This window comes from Medicago sativa, chromosome 5 (genome assembly GCF_051527215.1).
Source record: "Medicago sativa cultivar Bolivia chromosome 5, Bolivia_mono, whole genome shotgun sequence".
In the NCBI taxonomy this organism is placed as follows: Eukaryota; Viridiplantae; Streptophyta; class Magnoliopsida; order Fabales; family Fabaceae; genus Medicago; species Medicago sativa.
In genome coordinates, this window is record NC_140753.1 from 30,869,752 (window position 1) to 30,891,213 (window position 21,462).

Below are 21,462 nucleotides of genomic sequence, written 5' to 3' on the forward strand. Positions count from 1 at the left end.
TAGGTACAAGAAGTGAAGAGTAAAACTTCTAGTACTTACCTAAAAGGACCCAATAAACAATGGGTACTTAAGTCTGAAAATGTCAATAATGCAGATATGTCTAAGAGCAAAGGAAAAGCAAAAATCATGGTACCTAGACAGCGGTTGCTCAAGGCATATGACAGGAGAGAAGTCTATGAAGATTTTAAAAGTTAGAAGTGATCATGTTGGAGAATTTGAAAATGAGCCATTTGAAAACTTTTGTGAAAAACTTGGAATTATCCATGAATTATCTTCTCCTAGAACTCCACAACAAAATGGGGTTGTAGAGAGGAAGAATAGAACTTTACAAGAAATGGCTAGAACCATGATTCATGAAAACAATTTGGCTAAACATTTCTGGGCAGAAGCAGTGAATACAGCATGCTATGTCCAAAATAGAATCTATATCAGACCTATCTTGGAGAAAACAGCATATGAACTCTTTAAGGGAAGAAGACCCAATATCTCTTACTTTCATCAATTTGGATGTACATGTTACATTCTAAATAACAAGCTCTGCCTAAAGAAATTTGATGCTAAGGCCCAAAGAGGAATCTTTTTAGGTTACTCTAAAAGGTCAAAGGCATACAAAGTGTATAATTCAGAAACACTTTGTGTTGAAGAATCAATGCACGTTAAATTTGATGACAAAGAGCCTGGAAGTAAAACTCCAGAGCAAGATGAAAGTTTTACAGAGATACAGGTTCCTGAAGATACTCCAAAACCTGATCAGATAGCTGAATCTGAAGATAGTCCAGAACCTGAACCTACCTCAGAAGCACAAGATGAAGTTGCTTCTGATGAAGCTCAAGATGGCTCTCAGCAAGCTACCCAATCCAATAACACATTCAAGTACAAGTCTTCACATCCTGAGTATCAAATCAAGCAAAGATAGTCCTAGAAGAACACGATCATACTTCAGACAAGAAGAGTCAATGATAGGACTGTTATCGGTGATTGAACCTGCTACAGTTGATGAAGCACTTTTGGATGATGGATGGATACAAGCTATGCAGGTAGAGCTTAATCAGTTTCAAAGAAATGATGTGTGGGATCTGGTACCCAAACCTCAGCATAAAAGCATTATTGGAACAAAATGGGTATTTAGAAACAAGCTGAATGAACAAGGTTAAGTAGTCAAAAACAAAGCAAGACTTGTTGCACAAGGTTACAGTCAACAAGAAGGCATTGATTATACTGAAACATTTACTCCAGTTGCAAGATTGGAAGCAATCAGGTTACTTCTATCCTATGTAGTAAATCATGGCATAATATTATATCAAATGGATGTCAAGAGTGCATTTCTTAATGGAGTCATTAAATAAGTGTTTGTCAAGCAACCTCCTGGTTTTGAGGATGTGTTTACAAACTTAAGAAATCGCTATATGGCTTGAAACAAGCTCCGAGAGCTTGGTATGATAGACTAAGTAATTTCTTGATCAAAAATGATTTTTAAAAGAGGCCAAGTTGACACGACACTCTTCAGAAGGACTCTTGAGAAATACATTCTTGTTGTGCAGATATATGTTGATGATATAATATTTGGTTCTACTAATGCATCTCTTTGGAAGGAATTTTCTAAGTTAATGCAGGATGAATTTGAAATGAGCATGATGGAAGAGCTGAAGTTCTTCCTTGGAATTCAAATCAATCAAAGCAAGGATGTAGTATATGTTCATCAAACAAAATATACTAAGGAGCTTCTGAAGAAGTTCAAGCTAGAAGAATGCAAAGTGATGAACACTCCAATGCATCCAACATGCACCTTAAGCAAAGAAGATACTGGATCAACAGTAGACCAGAAGTTGTACAAAGGTATGATTGGTTATTTGTTATACCTCACTGCATCTAGGCCATATATTTTATTCAGTGTATGCTTGTGTGCAAGATTCCAATCAGATCCTAGAAAATCTCATTTAACTGTTGTTAAGAGAATCTTCAGGTATCTGAAAGGAACAACTAATCTTGGACTCCTCTATAGGAAATCCTTAGATTATCAGTTGGTTGGATTTTGTGATGCTGGCTATGCTGGTGATACGATTGAAAGAAAGTCAACCAGTGGCAATTGTCAATTTCTAGGTGATAATCTGATATCCTGGGCTAGCAAAAGACAAGCAACTATTGCTATGTCTAAAGCAGAAGCATAATACATCTCAGGTGTAAGTTGTTGTACACAACTACTTTTGATGAAACATCAGTTGGAAGATTATCAGATTAGTGCTAACAGTATTCCCATTTATTGTGATAATACTGTTGCTATTTATTTGTCAAAGAATCCAATTCTACATTCAAGAGCTAAGCATATTGAAATCAAACACCATTTTATCAGAGACTATGCTTAAAAAGGAATTTTAGATATACAATTCATTGATACTGAGCATCAATGGGCTGATATATTTACTAAGCTTTTAACTGTGGAAAGATTTGATTTTATAAAGAAAAATTTGATCATGCACTATGTGTCTGATAAAAATTTGCTTGCTCCTAAATAGAAATTTAGGTCCTGAAGTCTGTCCAGAAGCTATGGTCCATCAGAAGCTCTATATTGAGGTTCTGAGGAAAATGTGCTTATGATGATACATCAGCATCTGAAGTCCAGAAGCTGGGTTTTGTGCTTCTGAATAGCAGAGTTAGTGGAAACGCTGGAAGCTACTTTTTGTGACACCTGGCCCACTAACTTGGCAGTTACTCTGAGAACTTCTAACGTGGCTTATGTGTACGATTATATAACGTAAGAGGGCAATGATGATTTTAGCTTTGAATATACTATCACGCGCCCCCTATGTTATTAATGTTGTATTTGTTTGTCCCCTTTCTGAATTGCAATCGTTTTTCCTAAAAACACTTAGACAATTCACACATTACTCACTTCACAACAAACACTTTCTTCTCTCAACCTTTCTTTGCGAAGTAAGAGCAATTTCTGCAACCACAACCTAGAACCCTAAAAACTTCCTTCATCATCAATGGCATCATCAAGCTCTACTCATGAATCAAGCATGCAACCAGAGATTCCAGAATCAACTACTCACAACGAACCTGCCTACAAAATCAAAGGAAGGACTATGTCCTTAGAAGAGTGGGAGCTAAAGATTCAGACTGAAAATCCAGTTGATTTCACTTTTCTGGTATATCATGGATGCAATATCAGAAGCTACTACGAAGAACAAGGACTGATGAGTTATTTTGATATGTTGAATGGACCAACATACAAGACCCTGGTAAGACACTTCTGGGTAAGAGCCTCGGTGTATGATAAAGCTGCTTCAGAGATTGAAGAAAAAGATAAAATCTTGCTTGACCCTACTTTGAAAGGGAAAACAAGAGAGGAAATGGGGCTGGAACCGTTCAGATGCGTGGAGATTAGATCAAACATCATGGGGATTTCAGTATTTATTTCACAAAAGGCAATTGCATTTGTTCTCAAAAGTGAAGCATTTGGGAAATATTCAGGATTAGAGATATCTAATCCCAAGACAAGTCCTTGGAATGAGATTGTCAACATGTCCATATTCAACTCCATGAAGCCGGGAAAGTATGCTGAATTAAGCATGGAGAAGAAGTTGCTTCTGAAGATTCAGAATGACAACCTGCTACTAAAAGGTGGTGGCAGTGATCAACCTTCATTGGGACATAAGAGTTTTCCTTCACCACTTCATCAACAAGGAAAAAGTCAATGTTCCCAAGTACATATTCAAGCATATGATCAAGGAACTAAGGGAAAGTCAGCAGAAAATCAGGTGTTAGGTTCCTTACGGGAGACTAATATCAGAAATCCTTCATCAGGGAGGGATTCTGAATGCTCTTAGTGTTGTCAACTTCTTCACTGACAAGCAACTGGAAACTGAGACAGGGAAGGTAATCAATGGCAAGACTCTCAGGAACATGTCTTTGATTCCTAAGGATGCCTTCAAGAAGCTCAGCACGGATAGCAGTGAATCAAGAGCCAAGTCAAATCTGATGGAAGATTTTCCTCCCATCTGCAAGAAGGATCCTATTGATGTTCAGATGCACTTCATCACAGATCATTTCGAAACATATTGTCAAGTCATCAGACTTAAAGATGTTCCTGAAGAAATGTATGGTGGAGCACTGCCTGTAGCCAAGAGCAGGAAGTCTAAGAGGAAGACTACCTCCAAAGAAGAGTACTTGGAAGTGGAGCAACCTTCCAAGAAGGCTAAGAAGGAGAAAGCATCTGAAAAGCTGAAGATTGGTGGTTCTGGCATACCATTAATCCAAGAGGAAGTTCAGGACTTGGATACTAGTAAGGTTCTGACCAAGAGGACCAGAAGTGGAAAAGCTGCTACTTCTTCACAAACTGCTCCTGAACAACCTCTAGTTCCAAAGAAGAAAAAGAAGGATGCTATCAGAAAGCTAAAGGAATCAACATATGTAGCTGAAGAGGAAGAGCGAATTGAAGCTGCTACAGGTTTGGTTACTGAGGAGGTGATGAAGAAGAAGGCTGAGGATGCTGCAACGCAAGGCAAGATAGGAGAACTGGCTAAAGGTATTGAAGTTCCAACTTTAACCCTTGCAAGAGAAGATGCTAGAGTTGTAGCACAACAAGTGATTCAAGCATCTGAAGAAGTGCAAGATTTGGCTACTTCAGAAGCTAAAAATTTGATGATGATTGTGAAAGTTGGTGGAGGTAATCAGAAGGATGAAGCTACTGGCTCAGAAACTACTGCTCCAGAAGCTGGTACAGGTATTCCTGATTCTCCACACTCTAATACCGTTATAGAAGTAGAATCAGACTCAACCCAATCCACCTCATCTTTATACTCTTCTGAGTTAGATGATTTACCCATAGGTTTAGTCTATCAAACCACTTAAAATGGTCATTCATCAACAACCAAAATCCACAAAACCTGTTAGATCTATGGGTAAATCATCACTCATGAACCTGTTAAATCTGACATAGATGAGAGAATTATTGGAATGTCTCAAAGGAAAGCAGACTTCTATAATAGATTTCCATTTAATAATCCTTTGAAACCACCAATTATTCCACCCTTGAATGTTGTTTCTGCTGATGCAGAGTTCACAGAAGAACACATAGGTTCTGAGTCTTCCAATCCTATTGCCTCATCATCATCTCAACCACCCTCATCAACCAAAACAACACCAGAAACAAATGTGTTAAACAATCTAGTCAATCACTATTCAGTTGAACTGCCAGGTGTTGAGCCAAACTTACAAAGAGCCTCTGAAGTTACTTCTATGGAAGTTGCTTCAGAAAGCCCCCAACAACAAGCACCTAACCAACAAATGGCTTCAACAACCTGTCCTGACCTTGCATCTACAACTGTCCCTGAACATATAGCACCTGAATATATTGTTCCTAAACAATATGTTCCTGGACAATTCTAACACCTGCCTCTCTTGAAGCCATCAGTGAATCTGACTTCATGATCACATCAGATGTTCCTGATGTTAAGATTGAGCAATCATCCTCAAATGAGATTGCCAAGTCTGTTCATGATCAACCCTCAACTAGCAACACACAAACTCGAAACTCTACAAACAACCAATCAACATCATCCTTAGCTATTCAACCTGTAGCTCCTCCCAAACCAACAAAAATACCCTCACCACCAACAGTCTTTCTAAATTCTACTCTATTACAAGATGTGTGTGAGAATATAGGTCAGGAGCTGATTAAGATGATTTAGGGAAGAAATAATCTTACTCATCAAGAAAGCTATGAGAAGCTCTGGAAGAGACTCAAGGAAAGAGTTGATTTTGTCATGAGTGAGCTTGAAAGTACATGTCTAGATGAACAAGACTCAGCTTAACAGAAGCTTCAAGACTGGTTAAAAGGAGTAGACAACAATCTGCAACAAGTTAAGATTCTCAGAACCTGGGTGCAGAATCCTCCAAGCATTAAAGGAAGAGAAATTACAGACTTCATTCCCTCTGGTGTGCATCCAAGAGACTTGAATTTAAGCTTTCTGAGCAATGTTAATTTCAAATCAGCATCTGGTAGTCTGGATTTAATACAAAGAAATGCTGCTTTGGAATCTGAGAATAGAAAGCAGAAGAAAGAACTTATGGATCAAAAGCTTCTCATGCTGGAATATAAGTCTTCGACTGAAGCTAAGCTAGAAGAAGCCGGAACAAGAGAAGAGAACCTGATAAAGAGCAATGAGGACTTTAAGACTGAGATGAAGCAACAACAAGAAGAAATGAAGAAGCAACAAGAACAGACAAAAATGATGCTCCAACAGAGTATGGAGATGTTTAACAAACAAGCCAAACAATAGTTGCACACACATTTTAGCTTGTTTAGTTTAAGTCTCTTTGTTTAGCATCTTCTGACTTCAATTTTGTGCTACTGATCATATATTTATGCTTCTAATTTCAAATGCATTGCTCTGATATATCTTTTTGCTCTGATACACTTCAAATTGTATGTTTTTGCTCAGATACTCATATGTTTAATGTTATGTTTTTAGAATTTTTCTCACTATCTCTCTCTTACTTCTTTCTTTTTGTCTTTAGTTTTTAAACTTTTTGTTGATGACAAAAGGGGGAGTAGTATGTATAGTATTTATAGGCTCTGAGCCCCATTAATTTAATTTTTAATCATCTTAAATTAATAAGACCACCTTCTTATCTCTTGGTCTATTAATGTGAGAATATTCTGAGTGTTATTGCGTTTTTAAATGATGAATTTAATTAACATGGATATAACTTATGGGGAACTTACAAAACTAACCCTAAGAACTATTAGACTCAGGGGGAGCTTGCAAACCTCAGACCCTTATAGTCAACTTGTTAATTAGATTAACAACAATTGTACATTTTAAATACTATTGTTTGTCATCATCAAAAAGGGGGAGATTGTTGGAACAAAATGTGTTTAACAATGAGCCTTTGAGAGTTTTGATGATAACAAGATATTAAAAATTGTCAATTAGACTAGCTAACATTTGTTCAAGTGTACAGGACCATAGACAAAAATCTACATCTTAAATAGGCTCTGAATGAACAAAAGGGAGCTAAGAAATCAACAAAAAGGAAGCTTAAAGCGTCTGAAGAGAAGTGCTCCTGAAGACAAAAGTGCTCCTGAAGACAAAACGCTCCTGAAGTGATGACGTCATCAGAAGCAAGTTCATCAGAAGCATCTCATCAGAAGCTGAAGATCACTAGAAGCTAAAGTTCATCTGCAGATGCAAGACTTAAAGCTTCAAGGGCGGTTCAATGGATTTTAACTCGTCTAAGCATTACAGAAGACTGGAAATGTAAAGCAACGGTCATTTTGAATGGATTTGAAGGCATTGGATGCTTATCTTCAAAAATCGTTGACAAAAGTACAATTGTACGAAGTGTACAACCACAACCTCCACTACTCTGTTTTGTCTCTACTACAAGACAAGAAAAACAACTCTGCCTGCAACGATGTTCCTTCACAATGGGAATGGATTTGAAATTGATCCTTCATAGGACAACTACCATATAAGGCAAAAGATCATTGGCGACTGATCAAAGCTACAAACGACTCTTTTGATGTGCTGGAAATTTCACAACGTCTCTTTCACACCTCTATATAAAGGAGTGAAGACTTAGAGATTTAAATAAGACTCAACAATTTACAAGTGCCAAAACTCTGCTGAAATTGTTCTGCATTCAAATTTCACTTAGAATTTATGTTTCAATGTTCATATCTTAGAAATTCTAGAGCCTTAAGAGTCTGTATCTAATTTGTGTTGTGAACACCACTTGTAACGCCCGTCTTAATTATTAATTATTTTGATGAGTTTTAGAATATATAGTTATATATTCATGTGATTTATATGATTTATAAAGATTTAAGTGAATTATGAGAGATATATGATGTATATGTGAGTTATAATGATGGTGTGACTTATTTTATTATTAAATAAAATAAGATATGAAAAATAAAATTAGTCTATATTATTAATAGATAAAAAGAGTAAATGAGTGGGTGTATAAAGTTGAGTGGATCTAATTAGTAGAGGATGTGAACCAACGAATGCTATGGATCGACCGACCCGTGTACAATATATTTAGAATAAGACAGATTTAAAACCTGAGTAACCTTACCTTGTTACGGAAAACCTAAGAGAAGAGAATTGGTTTGATAACAAATACCGAGAGGATGAACAATGCCACTGTTTTCATTTGCATATTTTTTGCGTTCAATTCTTAATCCCTAGTTAAAGTGATCATGAGGTTAATTATTAGCTTCATCCATTTGTGTGAATTTAGCTTTTTCACCAATCAAAGCTCAATCACGTGGTGGCCTAGATTTGTTTCATCATCCAGCGTGTAACTACAATTCCAATTGAATTGCTAATCCTTCATCAATTTCATTTCGGTGGATATTCAATTTTTCAATTCAATTCGTTCAGCCGTCCCAACACCTTGTTTTGTCGAGACAGAGCTGCCAAGGTTGAATGGCTTGGTGCCGCTTCTGATAAGTCCTCTGCTATGGTACCCTTTCCGCCGCGAGTTTGCTGTATTTTATGAAAGTTTGAGTTCAGGTAAGGGTGAGACTAACTTTCAATATTATTAAGGGTATGATTCTGAAAAATGAATTTAGCATGATTAGGTTGAGGTTTGGTGAGAATTGGGAATTAGGTTTAAGACCGATTTTGAAGATTGAACCATGAAAAGATGTTAGATTGATGCAAAATTAGTGTACAGACCTTAGATATTACCTAGGGTGATAATTAGATGCTATTTGGATTAAAGAATCATGAAGATAGGTGAAAAGTTGTGATTTTTAGGTTTCTGGCCGTACTGACATTCATCGCTCGCAACTGCGAGCAGTAACACTCGCAACTGCGAGCTAGGAACCATCGCTCGCCATTGCGAGCAACACAAATCGCAACTGCGAGTAACCGGTAACGCTCGCCATTGCGAGGAAAGTAGCTCGCCGTTGCGAGCAAGGTCTCTAGAAGTTCCAGGGAGCACGTTTTGCTCGCCATTGCGAGCAAAGTTACTCGCCACTGCAAGTTAGGCTGTTAGTTGCCCAAAATTGTTCCGATGCGATCCTTTCGAACGTGTAGTCATGAGTTGATCTTAGAAGTAAGAATGAGGGTGGTTTAGGATACTTTCAGAAGTTCCAGAAGTCTGTTTAAGTGACTGAGATTAGTAGTGATGATGTATAAGTATTATTTATGATGCCTTATAATGATAAGTTGATATTGATTCATTCCCTTTAATGTTGATATGTTATTTAAGCACTGTTACATGTTGTAATTGTTGTTGGTTGCTGTTGTTGACTGTTAATGTCTTGAAGTTGCATGAGTCGGTCTAAGTTGCAAGAATTTAAGAAGTTGTCCATGATTATGGAGTTGTATAAGATGTTCACGTTGTTGTCTAAGTTGTAGGAAGATTGAGTCCATTGCATACTCATTAAAGATGGGGGCTTTAGGCCCGACATCTTTATGCTTAAACTACGTTTGGGGCTTTAGGCCCGGCAGCTTTATGCTCAAACTACGTTGGGGGCTTTAGGCACGGCAGCTTTATGCTCAAACTACATTAATTGGGGGCTTTAGGCCCGGCAGCTTTATGCTCACTTGTTGAAGAGCCTAATTACGCTCATATATGTTGCTGAATGGTACCACATGTATTTGCATATCAAGAAGTTTCACGATGGTTTAAGTTGTCAAGTTGTTAAGAGTTGCATTGTCAAGATGAGTCGTGTTGTCGAGTCAAGTGCTAAGTTGAACATGATGTCTTATGTTGATTATAAGATGATAAATGGTTATTGTTATTGACGTTTATGATGCTCTGACGATGATGTTTGTTTATGATTTGATATGATGCTAATTGATAAATGTTTGATATGTTAATAATGTTTTATGTTGTTAAATGCATTTTGATGAATTATATGCTTAATTTATTGACTGTGAAATCTCACCCCTTCTGCTTGAAAATGTTGCCCTTCGTATGGGTAACTTGCAGGTAATAAAGACTAGAATTGTTCGTGAGTGGACTCCTCACTTGTGTCTAGGTGCTCTGATACGTAACGGGATGGGGCATGTTTTCATATCTATTCCTTACGTGTCTTTAATGAACTTTTTATGAATAAGTATTGAATTGAATTATGAGATTTTCTGATAAGGCCTGCGTGCCAAGACTTATATTATGTTGAACTATTTTCCGCTGCGAAGTTTCAGATTTTATGATGTTGAATTTTAAAAGATAATTATTATTATCTATTTTATGATTTTCAAGTAGTATGTGACATCCCGTTTATGAATTAAATACTCTGATTTAAATGAAATTTTTATGTTGGGAAAATGGGGTGTTACACCACTGATTGTATATCAAGTGTTCGACCTCAAACATTTTTCTTTGTAATTCTGTTTGATTAGAAGTCTCTTGCAGTTGTGCTTGAACAATAGAAGTCTCTTGATTGTGTTCAGGAGCATACGAAGTCTCTTGCAGTTGTGCTTGAGCAATTTGAAGTCTCTTGCTAGTTTTAGCAATGAGCAATTGTAATCAGATATTACATTTTAGTGAAATCTCCCTGGAAGTGCAAGGGGGACAGGACTACTTCCGGTTTGTGGAAGGAACCTGTATAATTGCTTTGTGTCTTTCTTATTTGTCTCTCTCTGTTTTATCCGCTGCATTTTAGTCCTGAACGTCACTTCAGAAGTGTTACCGTAAATCCGCAAGTGCACGGGTTTACCGTAGTAGTAATAAAGAGAGAGTATCGATCCACAGGGAGTTATTTAAATTCCAATCAAAAGTAGTAAAGGTTAGGGAGAAATCGATAATTAGGGTTTCAAGGTAATCTAAACGACGGTTGAAAACAATAGCTAAAGGCAACCTAGGGATTATTGGTTCATCCTTTGGTTGACCTAACATCCTAATCCTAATCCTTGTTTATGTAAATCCTAGTTTCTAAGGACGAATCTCTCTAAAGCCTATCCCCTTCTTCGTTCGATATCCGGGGAGTGTGTCTCTCAAGGTGTTAGACCTATTCTCATGGCTAACTCCTATATTAAGATCCTTGATTGTACGAGATTCTATAAGTCCCAAGGTTCACTAGGCTATTCTCATGCTTCGCAATCCTTGTCTAAATTCACTTGTTCGGTTATTAAGACTTCTTCGTTCGATTCATCACCTTAATAACTAGGGTAACGAATTAACAAGTACTAACCCTCCGCGTTCGCATCCAAAGTTTGGTACTTGTTAATATCGTTGTGAAGAACGGTGAATTTAGATAAGAAAAGTAGGGTTACATAAACTAGGGTTTCGGATTAGGATTGTTGGATCAAGCCATAGGACTCTCCCAACAATCCCAAGGTTTAAGGGAATTACTCACTCATGGTTGGTGTTGCCATGAATGAATAAGAAGAAAACAATAAGAACAATTGAATAAAAACGAGAACTTTTATTGAGAAATAGTATTCTGTCACAATACAATATTCAGAATTCAAGATGATCAAACAAGGAGAACAAGCTCTCTATTTATAGCCTACTAATGACTTAAGCCCTAAGAAATAACTGAAGGAATATTCTCTGAAGATCCATGGGCTTTATCGTCAAAGCAGGCTGCGTAGAAAACCGCTGTTCGGAGCAAAAAGCAGCTAAAAGGGATGCTGGCAATCGCGCACGGTCGTGCGCCTTGCAGGCGTGGGCCGTGCGCCCTTCACTGACTTGGGGGAGCGAATTCTGATTTCTTCAAGTGCATATTTCGGTCCCAAATCTTGGAAATCTCCTATTTTTGTGCTCCAAATCCCTTTTCTTTAGCTCCAAGCCTTGCAAATCATATATTTGATCCTGAAATATAATATTGAATTCTTTGAAGTAAAAAGCTCTTAAATATAAATAAAAACACATAGAATCTAATTAAATCTAAATAGAATTAAACTAAATAACTTAATTAAAATACGTAATAAATCTACTTATCAAGAAGCAGTCTCTATTTGCTTCTGGTCAGTGTGTTTCAGCTCAGGAGAAAACGAAGAAAAAGCCAACACAATTCAACCCCCCATTCTTGTGTTTTTTTCACCTTCAGTATGTGTGACATGTGTCAATGTTGATGTATTGTAACTAATATGTGTATTTCTTTAATGTTTAAAAATGAAAAATAATGATAATGATGATGTGTTAATGATGTTCTATAACTTGCTGAAGATTTATGAATATGTCGTATATGATGATATATGATGTTATGTCTATTTATATATTATTCATGTATCCCAATATATGTTCTGATGAATATTCTCACCCTTTGTTGCTATTGTGTATTATGGTGTCTGTACTCTTGGGGTCCGTTTGGTGCACATGATAAAGAGACATGATATGATAATACTATCATATCCCACTTGAATATCTTGTTTGGTGCACCAATAGGAAAGGATAAAATAAACCAATTACTTATCATATCCTACTCCTCTTTGTTATTTTTATCCTTGGTTTAAGCTGGGTTAGCATCCTGATGGGATAAAACATGGCAAGCGCGTTTTCTATTTCTCAAAAATTGTCTCCTACTCCCACTCTCTGCACTTTTCAGATAACGATGGTCTTATTTCTGAAACGATTCCATTCCATTTTCTTTTTCTCCATGTGTTACTTGTTCTTCTGCAGTTTTCAAATGATTCAATTTTTGTTCTTAATATTTTTCTAATTTTTGTGCATCGATTGTGTTGTTATTATACAATTGTACTATTGTGATTTGAAAATCTAATTTTCCCCAAACACATTCATCTTTTGCTTCAATTTCTTTTGCGTTCAATTTCTTGAATTTTTCTTATTCATCTTTTGTTGTTCTCGATCAGTTCTTTTGCTTATTCATCCTTCAAATCATTCAATTTTTCTGATTTTCTGCTTCAATATTGATATTTTTGCAGCTTCGATTTTCATATTATTTCCCCTTTCCTTTTTACTTATTTTTGCAATTTATTTTTTAGAAAAGCCTTTTCTTAATTTGTTTGACTTCTTGCTTCAGATTAAATAATTGATGTATTTTTTTTTAAAGAAAAATCAATGTATTTGTTTACATGATAATTTTGTCATTAATATAATATATATTTTATCTTATCACTATCAAGTGGTCCACCAAACACATAATATGATAAAATAATGCTATCATGTTTTTTATCATGTGTGTCCCAAACACATGATAGTATAAGTGACTATCCTATCACTATCATATCATATCCTTATCCAACTTCTAATCATATCATGTGTTTATTCTATCATGTGTACCAAACGGACCCTTGGGGTACAAACACTCAGGACGAGCAGCTCTAGTTGCGGAACGTTTAGAAGGTAGGGTTGGGGCCAAACGTTGAATGTTTAATTTTAGGAGGTTTAGTATTTGAAATCCTTATGATATTTCCACAATGACGATTGAGAATCAGACTCGTTTATTTTATGAAATATTTTGGAAGTAATTTTCGCATTCTGAAATATGACGTATTATTTATTTATTATTAGAATGAAAGATTAATGAGTATGTGTAACATCCTTTTTATTTAAATTTATTCACATTATTTATTAAATCAACGTTGGGAATTAGGATGTTACACGTGCCACCTTTAGCAGAATGATCAGGCACGGTCGTGCCACCTAGACACACGATTCGTGCCACTTAGACCATTCAAAATATACTTGAAAACATGGTTTTATAACTCAAAAGAACTTAATTCAACTCACCCCAAAATGACTTATTTAACAAAAGTGCTTAAAACGAAACTCAACTTTTTCCCAAACAATTTATCACCAAAACACATTGATCGAAAACAGAAGTTCTCCTCAATTCAATTCATCATAACAATCCTATTAATTTACTCAAATTCATCAAAATCAAACATCTCCATTTTTAACTCATTTTCACAAAAGTCATAAAAACACAACAACTCAACCACAACAACACACTTATCATCTCTCAATCCATGAATTATCATCATCAACATATACCCAACAACATTCTTAACATATAAATCATAAATTCATCACAATTCAACAACAACATCATCATTATCACCAATTTAAGCTAAAACCTCAAAATATCCACTTCAACATATAACAACAATGAAGTTTAAGTACTAACAATAAGTTTATAACAAATTACACATACCCAAACACTACTACAGAAATGAGTTTTTACATCAGTTGAAAAGCACTTTTCGCATCAGGTGGCAACTGATGTAAACTGATATGATGTGGTATGTTCACATCTTTTTACATCAGGTACGAACTGATGTGAAATCTTTTTTTCCACATCAGGCCTTTATTGCACTGATGTGGTACGCTCTCTTTAAAATTTGACAACAGGGTTTTCACATCAGTTTTATGGTAGGCACTGAAGTTAAACATGTATACTTCACATCAGTCCTTTTACCCACTGATGTGAAATCCAAAAAAATTGAAAAAAAAATGTTTTTTTTTAAACTGCTTACCAGATCAGCTTGAGACCTCTTTCCTTTTATATTAAAAACTAGGTCGCGAACCCGTGCTTCGCACGGGTCAACGTTGTCCACAAAAAATATATATGACAAAGTCATTGTCAATTTGCATAAAAATAACAAAATAAGATAACTAAGAAGAATTCTCAATAGGTTGGTTGTGAAATCTTTTTTTGTTCATAGGCTACCACATGGTTACAACTTCCAATGATAGAAATAAAATACACTGAAGAGAAGCAAATAAGAAAATAACTATTATGAAAAGATTTGTTAAGATGAGTGTACCTCTCTTAGACATCTCTGTGAATTATGGATTTGTGATCACTCAGAAGATGAAAACTTGGTGGATACAAATGAAGTCAAAGATTTGATATTTATAGTACAATCATAAGGACATTGGATACAAACTGATGACAAAGTTATATCACCAGATAAAAGTGGATATATTAGGAAGAGAATTATTTGGTTTAAGGTTTATGGCTTTATGCGCAAGAAAGGTTACATGCCATAGAAGCCTAGAACATCCTAATCATTATGCTGCATAAATACACATTATCAGCAAGCATGACCTGATTGGCCGGCCTACTAAACCTCTAATAATGATTATGTTTTAAATCATAACCTATTTTTCATGCTGATTGGGTGCAGCAATTTTCTTCTTGTGCAAGTATATGTAAACACTCTAATCACCTATTTATCAATAATAGGGCGGTTTGTAGACTGCACCACATGCAAAATTATCAGTCCTACACACAAATACCACTTCAACATACCTGTCATCGTCCTATGCACAAATAACACATAATAATCATTACTACTCCCATTATTAGGTGATATGAACCAAGGTTAGCAGAGGAAAAGCATGTGCACTTAAACATAGCTATTTATCCAAGAGCATGCTTACATTATGCACCTTCTACACATGTGAGGTACACTTATCTTATTGATAACACAAACTATACTCTCTTATCAATTAGATTGCACTGGGAACAAAAACTATCTCATGTACATTTAAATGCTTATCAGTTAGTATAAGCATGCTTATACTGAGTTGCTGAAATGATTACAGATTGCAGATATGAATTACCTTGAACACACAACCTATTTGCATTAGGGTATGTCTGAGTATTAATTTATGTATAATAGGACCGTGATCATCATGTAGAAGTTCAATACCCCATGCATTGGATGATCTTGAGCAGAGAAGAGATCTGCAAAATCAAATAAGTATACACTATGAAGATCATGCTTAATTGTGTTGTTCAAGTAATATGGTAGCAGATCTTAGGGTAACATCAAAGACAAACACACAAAAAAATGCCCTGTAAAATTTACAGCAAAAGGACCCCTAAGAAAAGCAAAAGCCAAGCAAAAAAGCAAAAGCTATGACGCTGAATTCATAGTATATACACCAGAATTCAATCCCATAGCTCAGCTCCTACGCTCCCACTACAATAACCCAAACTAGCAGACCCTAAAAAAACCAAACAACAGCTGAAAGCAAAAGAAAAACATGACAGCAGCCTCGGCAGACCAGCAACCGCAGCCAAACACAAAGTGTTGTCATGACAGCAGCCGAACTAACCCCTCAATAGCAGCCAAAACTGTCATGACAGCAGCTACACCAACCAGCCAGAACATCCCTCTCCGTAAAAACCAAACCGGCCACAACAACTAATAGAGAAGCTAGCAGGTGCTGCTCTATCTTGAAGGCATCCATTCTTGAGTCCATGAAATAAATATATGCAGTTAGGATGAGGACTTATAAGCGTGTAAAGGAGAAAGATTAGCATCCTCATGATTATAAGGGACAGATTGAATGATATATCACCAAGCAAATGAAGTTTTATCGAGAAGAAATTGATTATAAGAGTCAGATTAATATACTTGATCTCAATTTTAAAGGCTCAACACGCATGATATCACATATTGAAAAAAATAAAACAGATTAATATATTTTTCAAATTAAAAATCATATAAAGAATATTGTTATCACAAATCCTTACTATGAAATATCTATACATTAGTATTAGTTGCACATTTCATGAGTTGATCTTAGTTAAATTGTAGTATAAGACTTCAATTAATGGATATATTTTTATAATTTCAAGTAGGATTTGTGTATTTAATCCTCAAAAAATTCTGCCAACTGTGTGTGGAGGAAGCATTCATTAATCAATTCACAAATTGGTCATTAGTCCTTTTTTCTTATTTGTTACCAAAAAAATACAGTAAAGCATTGCCATAAGAAGCCACATCACATGTAATTATATTTCACTATGTTTAGTTATATATTGGTAATATGTTTCAGTGGAAAAACTATACAGATGATGGTATAAATTTTTTTCAGTTCAGTTTTCTTAAATTGGATGTAGTTGGGGCAGGGTAGTTGATATTTTTGTGCTTAATTGAAGCATTAATGCTCCTGATGTAACAGTAGCAGGTTAAGCAATAATAAATGTGTATACATATAAAATTTCTACCAAACAGAACGATAATTTTCCTTAATACTAAAAAAGATAGAGTAGTATACCTTTTCAAAAAGTTTTTCCAGGGGTGGAAAGAAGCCAGCTAATAGAAGGACAACCGAGAACAATTACACATGTTAATCTACATAACAACATTGAAAAACAAAGACCAACTGAAGTCAAAATATGCATTTTGCAATCAAGTATTAACTCATAATTCAGCCCAAACATAACCAATAGCTCATTTACCTCACAGTTGGTGAAAAAATGCCTCATTGGTGATTCCTCCTTCTACATTATGCTGACAAAAAAATAAAAGAAAAAAAAATTAAATAGCACCAAATGTGTTGTTTAGATAGAATAAGAGAAAGGTGCAATTAACCTTCAATTGTTGCGGCCGTCGCACGCGATCTGCCTCTGTGAGCACAACAAAAGTTTATCAGCAGGAGGCTTTTCATTGAACACATGTCTTTCCTTGGTTGCATTGTAACTTCAGACTCTCTTCGACTAATACGTGACATTAGGAAACTTAGCTGCAATTTAGAATTTATATTTTGCATGTCAAACAACCAATGATGGAACTAAACAAAATGTACAAATGGAAGGTGTATGAAAAAAAAAATCAGAACCAAATTGACATGAATTGTTGAACAACATAGGAACAAAATTTATAAGATTTTTGGTTTCGGATTTGACTTACTCTATAGATTTAAAGAGTGAATATGATTATCCCTCCATGAGAAGTCACACTTCCCCTGTTTCTGCATCTGTCATTCATTCATCAACACAAACCACATTCAATTTTAGGTCCATATAAATTTAGGCTGTTACATTAGTTAGAATATATCATACAAAATATAATGCATATATTCAAATGAGCATATAATCAAACAGTTAGAATGCAAAGTACCAAATGGGCATAAAATCAATTGAATCAAGGTTATTGCATAAACTACAACTAGACAAGAATCCTTAAACTCAAAGTTCTTCAGTTAAAGATCATTAATAATTTGATATCTGAGACAAAATACAAGGAAACAACAAAAATGATTGAAGACCACTCTGGTATCTATTTTATTGCAAAGTGGGGACAGATATTGCTACATACATGCCAATAGCATGGACACCATTTTCACCTATTCAAGTGGGCAGATTTTCATCTGTGTGAAGATGGTCCCACATACATGTAACTAAAAAAACCTCCCTCCAAATGTCAAGTTAGAATGATGACTCAACAAGTGGAAAAGTAGAGGGACTAAAAAAAAAGTGCACAAATATTTGAGAATGAATTTAAAAATAGTATATCCATAGAGTAATCAAATTTAATCAAAATAATGTACAAAGGAAAGGTTTAATGCCTATAGAAATATCATTCACCTATTGACTGGAAAATGAAAAGCATGTGTACACGGTAGTGTAAAAATTAAGCTTAGTTAATGTGTGAAAGAAATTTACAAAACAACTAAAAGAGGGGCAATGATTGCGAAAACAAAAAAAACAGAGTAGTTAAACAAAGAACTCAAACAGTGAAAGACAGCGTGCAAACAAGACGATTACGACACGGAACAATGGCAACTGTTTTCTAATAGCTACCTCACTGCTTTAGTGATTAGCAGACATTAAGCTTTAAAGTGAAGAGTCAATGGTCTTCATTGCTTTGCTTTATGAAGAGAATAAGATAAGAAAAATACTTACAGGTAGCAGGATGAATCACTTCTAGCACAATTGAGACAGAAAGCATGGTCACAAGGGCTCTGCAACACCACAACCCTATAGTAAGGCAACATCAAGGAAACTAACAAGTTCTAGGCTTCTAGCACATATTCAGTGAGAAAACCCACTATCAAAATCAAAATTTTAAACATAGCAGCCAAATTACAAAACAAACCAAACCACCTTTGGAGGGGTGCATAACATCTAGAACTCTAAAACAGCTGAAAAAAAAACTACATAAGAAAAAAAGGTGTTTTGATGCAGGTATAAAATACATTTTGTCGTTCTTAACCAAATTTCTAATAAAAATGCAAAGTCATTGATGAAATAATGAGTGTCATCTATAAATGCTAAAGAACAAAACCACAAGGCCATTATAGTAAAAGTAATATATTACGAGGTAAGTAGAAACATGAAAAGTCAACACCAAATCAAAGGCAAACAAGGACATACAACAACTGTCCACTACTCCACTAAATTATTGCCCAGCAATTCAGCTAGCATGCTTACTTAAATAAATTTTAATTTGTTTAATGAATTTTTTGGAGTGAACACATGGTAAAACTAGAACAAAGAATATATCCAACTTTATTAAATGTTTATAGCATAAACACTTATCATATAATGGCTTATATATGAGATATTTCTATAACAAAAGGCAAAATAAAGTTAAACTATTTTCATATGAGTTGTTTTCATAAGTTATCCTAGAGAGCTTGTTTCCGTAACATCTCCCAAATAGTTTCACAAGTGCCTATGTCAATAGATAAACTCAAATAAGTCAAGCCAAACAAACCCTAAGCCGAAATATAAAGGTTACTAGTATATTAGAACACGATAACTTATATCTTGTTTTGATTAAAACCATCCTAGCAAGCAGAAGCCTAAATGAAAAAACAGGTTAGAATGTAAGAGAGTAATTACCAGCCTTCCATAAATCGCAATCGGAAAATCACATCAAACACAGAAATGAACTCGCTCACCAAGCTAGCGGAGGGATCTGCGACCCACATTCCTAACAACGGAAGAAGCAGTAGCTATACCAACACCCTTGCAACAGGAAGATCAGAAAGGACCAAATGGTCAGAGCAAGCAACCGTAACAGTCTCAACAAGTGATTGCTTCACACCTGCCGACCCATCAGAGAATGGATTCTTACTAAGCCGAATTTGAAGCATATTTCAATCAACTTCTTCCCTCAACCTCTTTCAATGCAATACTTCAAATTGGGTACGAAATATACCAAATTATTCACCCTCCTCTTTTATCAAATCAACTAAAAAAAACATTTTTAGATTTAAAAACAGAAAATGGTTAACTGACAAGTTAAGCATATAGGCAGAAGCAAAAATTAATTAAAAAAAACAACAAATGAAAAAGGAAAATGATAGAATGTACATCATTACAATCGGTACCACAGCCAAGAATAACTAAATAACTAAATTGAAAACAAATTAAAAACTAAAAGCCTCAGTACCACAGCCAAGATATTTACATCATCATCATCGGCTTGGCTTGATGAGTGCAGACATAATTCTGTGAGGACCCATACCAGCAGCCTGTAGAGTGTCAATTAGGGTTTTTGCAGATCCCGAAATTTGACGGTGGGTACGAAGGCAGTGAACCTGATCGGGTGGAACAAGTTCGTGATTGTGTTCTCTGACGAAGCCAGATACGATCCACTTGGCAGAAAAATCGTGCATTTTGACAGATAAAGAGGCTTTGCATCCAACCCTAGTGACTGTTCGTGGGCGTTTGATCTCTCTGTCTTTGGTACGTTTCTCGTTCAAATTGCGAAACCCTTCCTTAGCACAAACGAATTGTCTCTGAATGATAGCTCCGTAGCGGCGAGAACGACGAGAAGAACTGACTCGGGTACTGAAACCAACACAACGAGCATAGGAATTATAGAAAGCCTTAGCAGCCTCTTCAGACTCGAATTCCATACCCTCACAAGGTTCCAGATCTTGGACGGTGAGAGAACGGTGGAGTTCGAATGAGGATTGAGCTTGGACGGTGGTGTATTTTGACTGAGAGTGAAAAAGTGAGGAAGGAAAAACGAATGAATGTGTTTCACGATAGAGAAAGAGATAAGGTAGAGGTGAAACTTTGTTTTTCCTTCAGGCACTTCTCACCACTGATGTAAAAAAAGTTAGCCAAAGTTTTCACTTAAATTGCGGAAATGCCACCGCGTTTTTTTCCCTTCATTCCAATTATCAACTGATGTAAATGGTACATGCTATTAAGAATTCCCCTCATGTGTATATGTCAACTGATGTAAAAACTCATAGTCTGTATGTTTCCCTTCAGTTATTTTGCGACTGATGTGAAAACTAAAACCCCCATGATGTAAAATATATATTTTGTAGTAGTGAAATTTACCACATAATTATGAACACTGAAATTAACCACCAAAATCATAATTCACTCAAAACAATTATGACTCATAAGTGAAAAAGAATATTATAGCTTATTTAATAGAGCAAACCTAACCACCCTTAACCTTATATCCTCCAAAGCTAGCTAATCTTCAAGAATCTTCACCCTCTCCAAAGAATCATAGCTTCCTCTTCATTTTCTACAAATGGGTTCTCCCTCTTCTCTTCTATTCTTCTCTTCTCTCTCAAATATCTCTAGCCTCTCTATTTGTGAAAATGTGAGAATGAATGACAAAAACCCTAATTTCCTCTCATGAGTTATCTATTAATAACTTAATAACGGGTTATGGTAACTATATTCATAATGGCCATCAAAACTCTTACCACTTAACTCTAAAAAGTTACTAAACACTTAATCTTTAAAACATCTCATTATTTTCCCATCTCAAAGTAATTACCACTAGTTACATCTAACTTAGTAAAAAA

General features: G+C 35.5%; 2 protein-coding genes and 1 long non-coding RNA gene across 12 annotated transcripts; 2 read left to right on the forward strand and 1 right to left on the reverse strand.

Annotated features, from left to right (window-relative positions):
• Positions 1-2,987: 2,987 nt before the first annotated feature.
• On the forward strand, positions 2,988-3,830 carry LOC146921724 (uncharacterized). The gene has a single exon (XM_085711371.1). It carries the CDS (start codon positions 2,988-2,990, stop codon positions 3,828-3,830), a length of 843 nt encoding a protein of 280 aa, XP_085567497.1.
• A 4,234-nt stretch (positions 3,831-8,064) lies between these two features.
• LOC146921725 (uncharacterized) lies at positions 8,065-10,235 on the forward strand. Its single transcript, XR_015010795.1, has 2 exons — positions 8,065-8,528; positions 9,958-10,235. It is a non-coding gene; the product is annotated as an uncharacterized LOC146921725 (long non-coding RNA).
• Positions 10,236-14,547: 4,312 nt separating this feature from the next.
• LOC146921726 (protein FAR1-RELATED SEQUENCE 5-like) lies at positions 14,548-20,740 on the reverse strand. 10 transcript variants are annotated; one of them, XM_085715032.1, is made up of 9 exons: positions 20,224-20,724; positions 20,076-20,157; positions 19,523-19,727; positions 18,581-18,639; positions 17,586-17,652; positions 17,268-17,418; positions 17,135-17,186; positions 16,951-17,027; positions 14,548-15,628 (listed from the first exon to the last, which is right to left on the reverse strand). In XM_085715032.1, exons 1-2 carry the CDS (start codon positions 20,542-20,544, stop codon positions 20,101-20,103), a joined length of 378 nt encoding a protein of 125 aa, XP_085571158.1. In that variant the 5' UTR covers positions 20,545-20,724; the 3' UTR covers positions 14,548-15,628; positions 16,951-17,027; positions 17,135-17,186; positions 17,268-17,418; positions 17,586-17,652; positions 18,581-18,639; positions 19,523-19,727; positions 20,076-20,100. The 10 variants fall into 10 exon arrangements, 2 of the variants coding, with proteins under 2 accessions (XP_085571158.1, XP_085571157.1); XR_015012217.1 differs by having other exon boundaries at positions 19,523-19,874; positions 20,094-20,709; XR_015012216.1 differs by having other exon boundaries at positions 19,523-19,874; positions 20,076-20,709.
• Between the last annotated feature and the right edge of the window lie 722 nt (positions 20,741-21,462).

Coding starts and splice junctions, on each gene's coding strand:
- LOC146921724 (XM_085711371.1), top strand. CDS start 2,988: ATGGCATCATCAAGCTCTACTCATGAATCAAGCATGCAACCAGAGATT.
- LOC146921726 (XM_085715032.1), bottom strand. CDS start 20,544: ATGGAATTCGAGTCTGAAGAGGCTGCTAAGGCTTTCTATAATTCCTAT. Junction 20,158..20,223: donor AACTTGTTCCACCCGATCAG/GTTCACTGCCTT, acceptor GACACTCTACAG/GCTGCTGGTATGGGTCCTCA.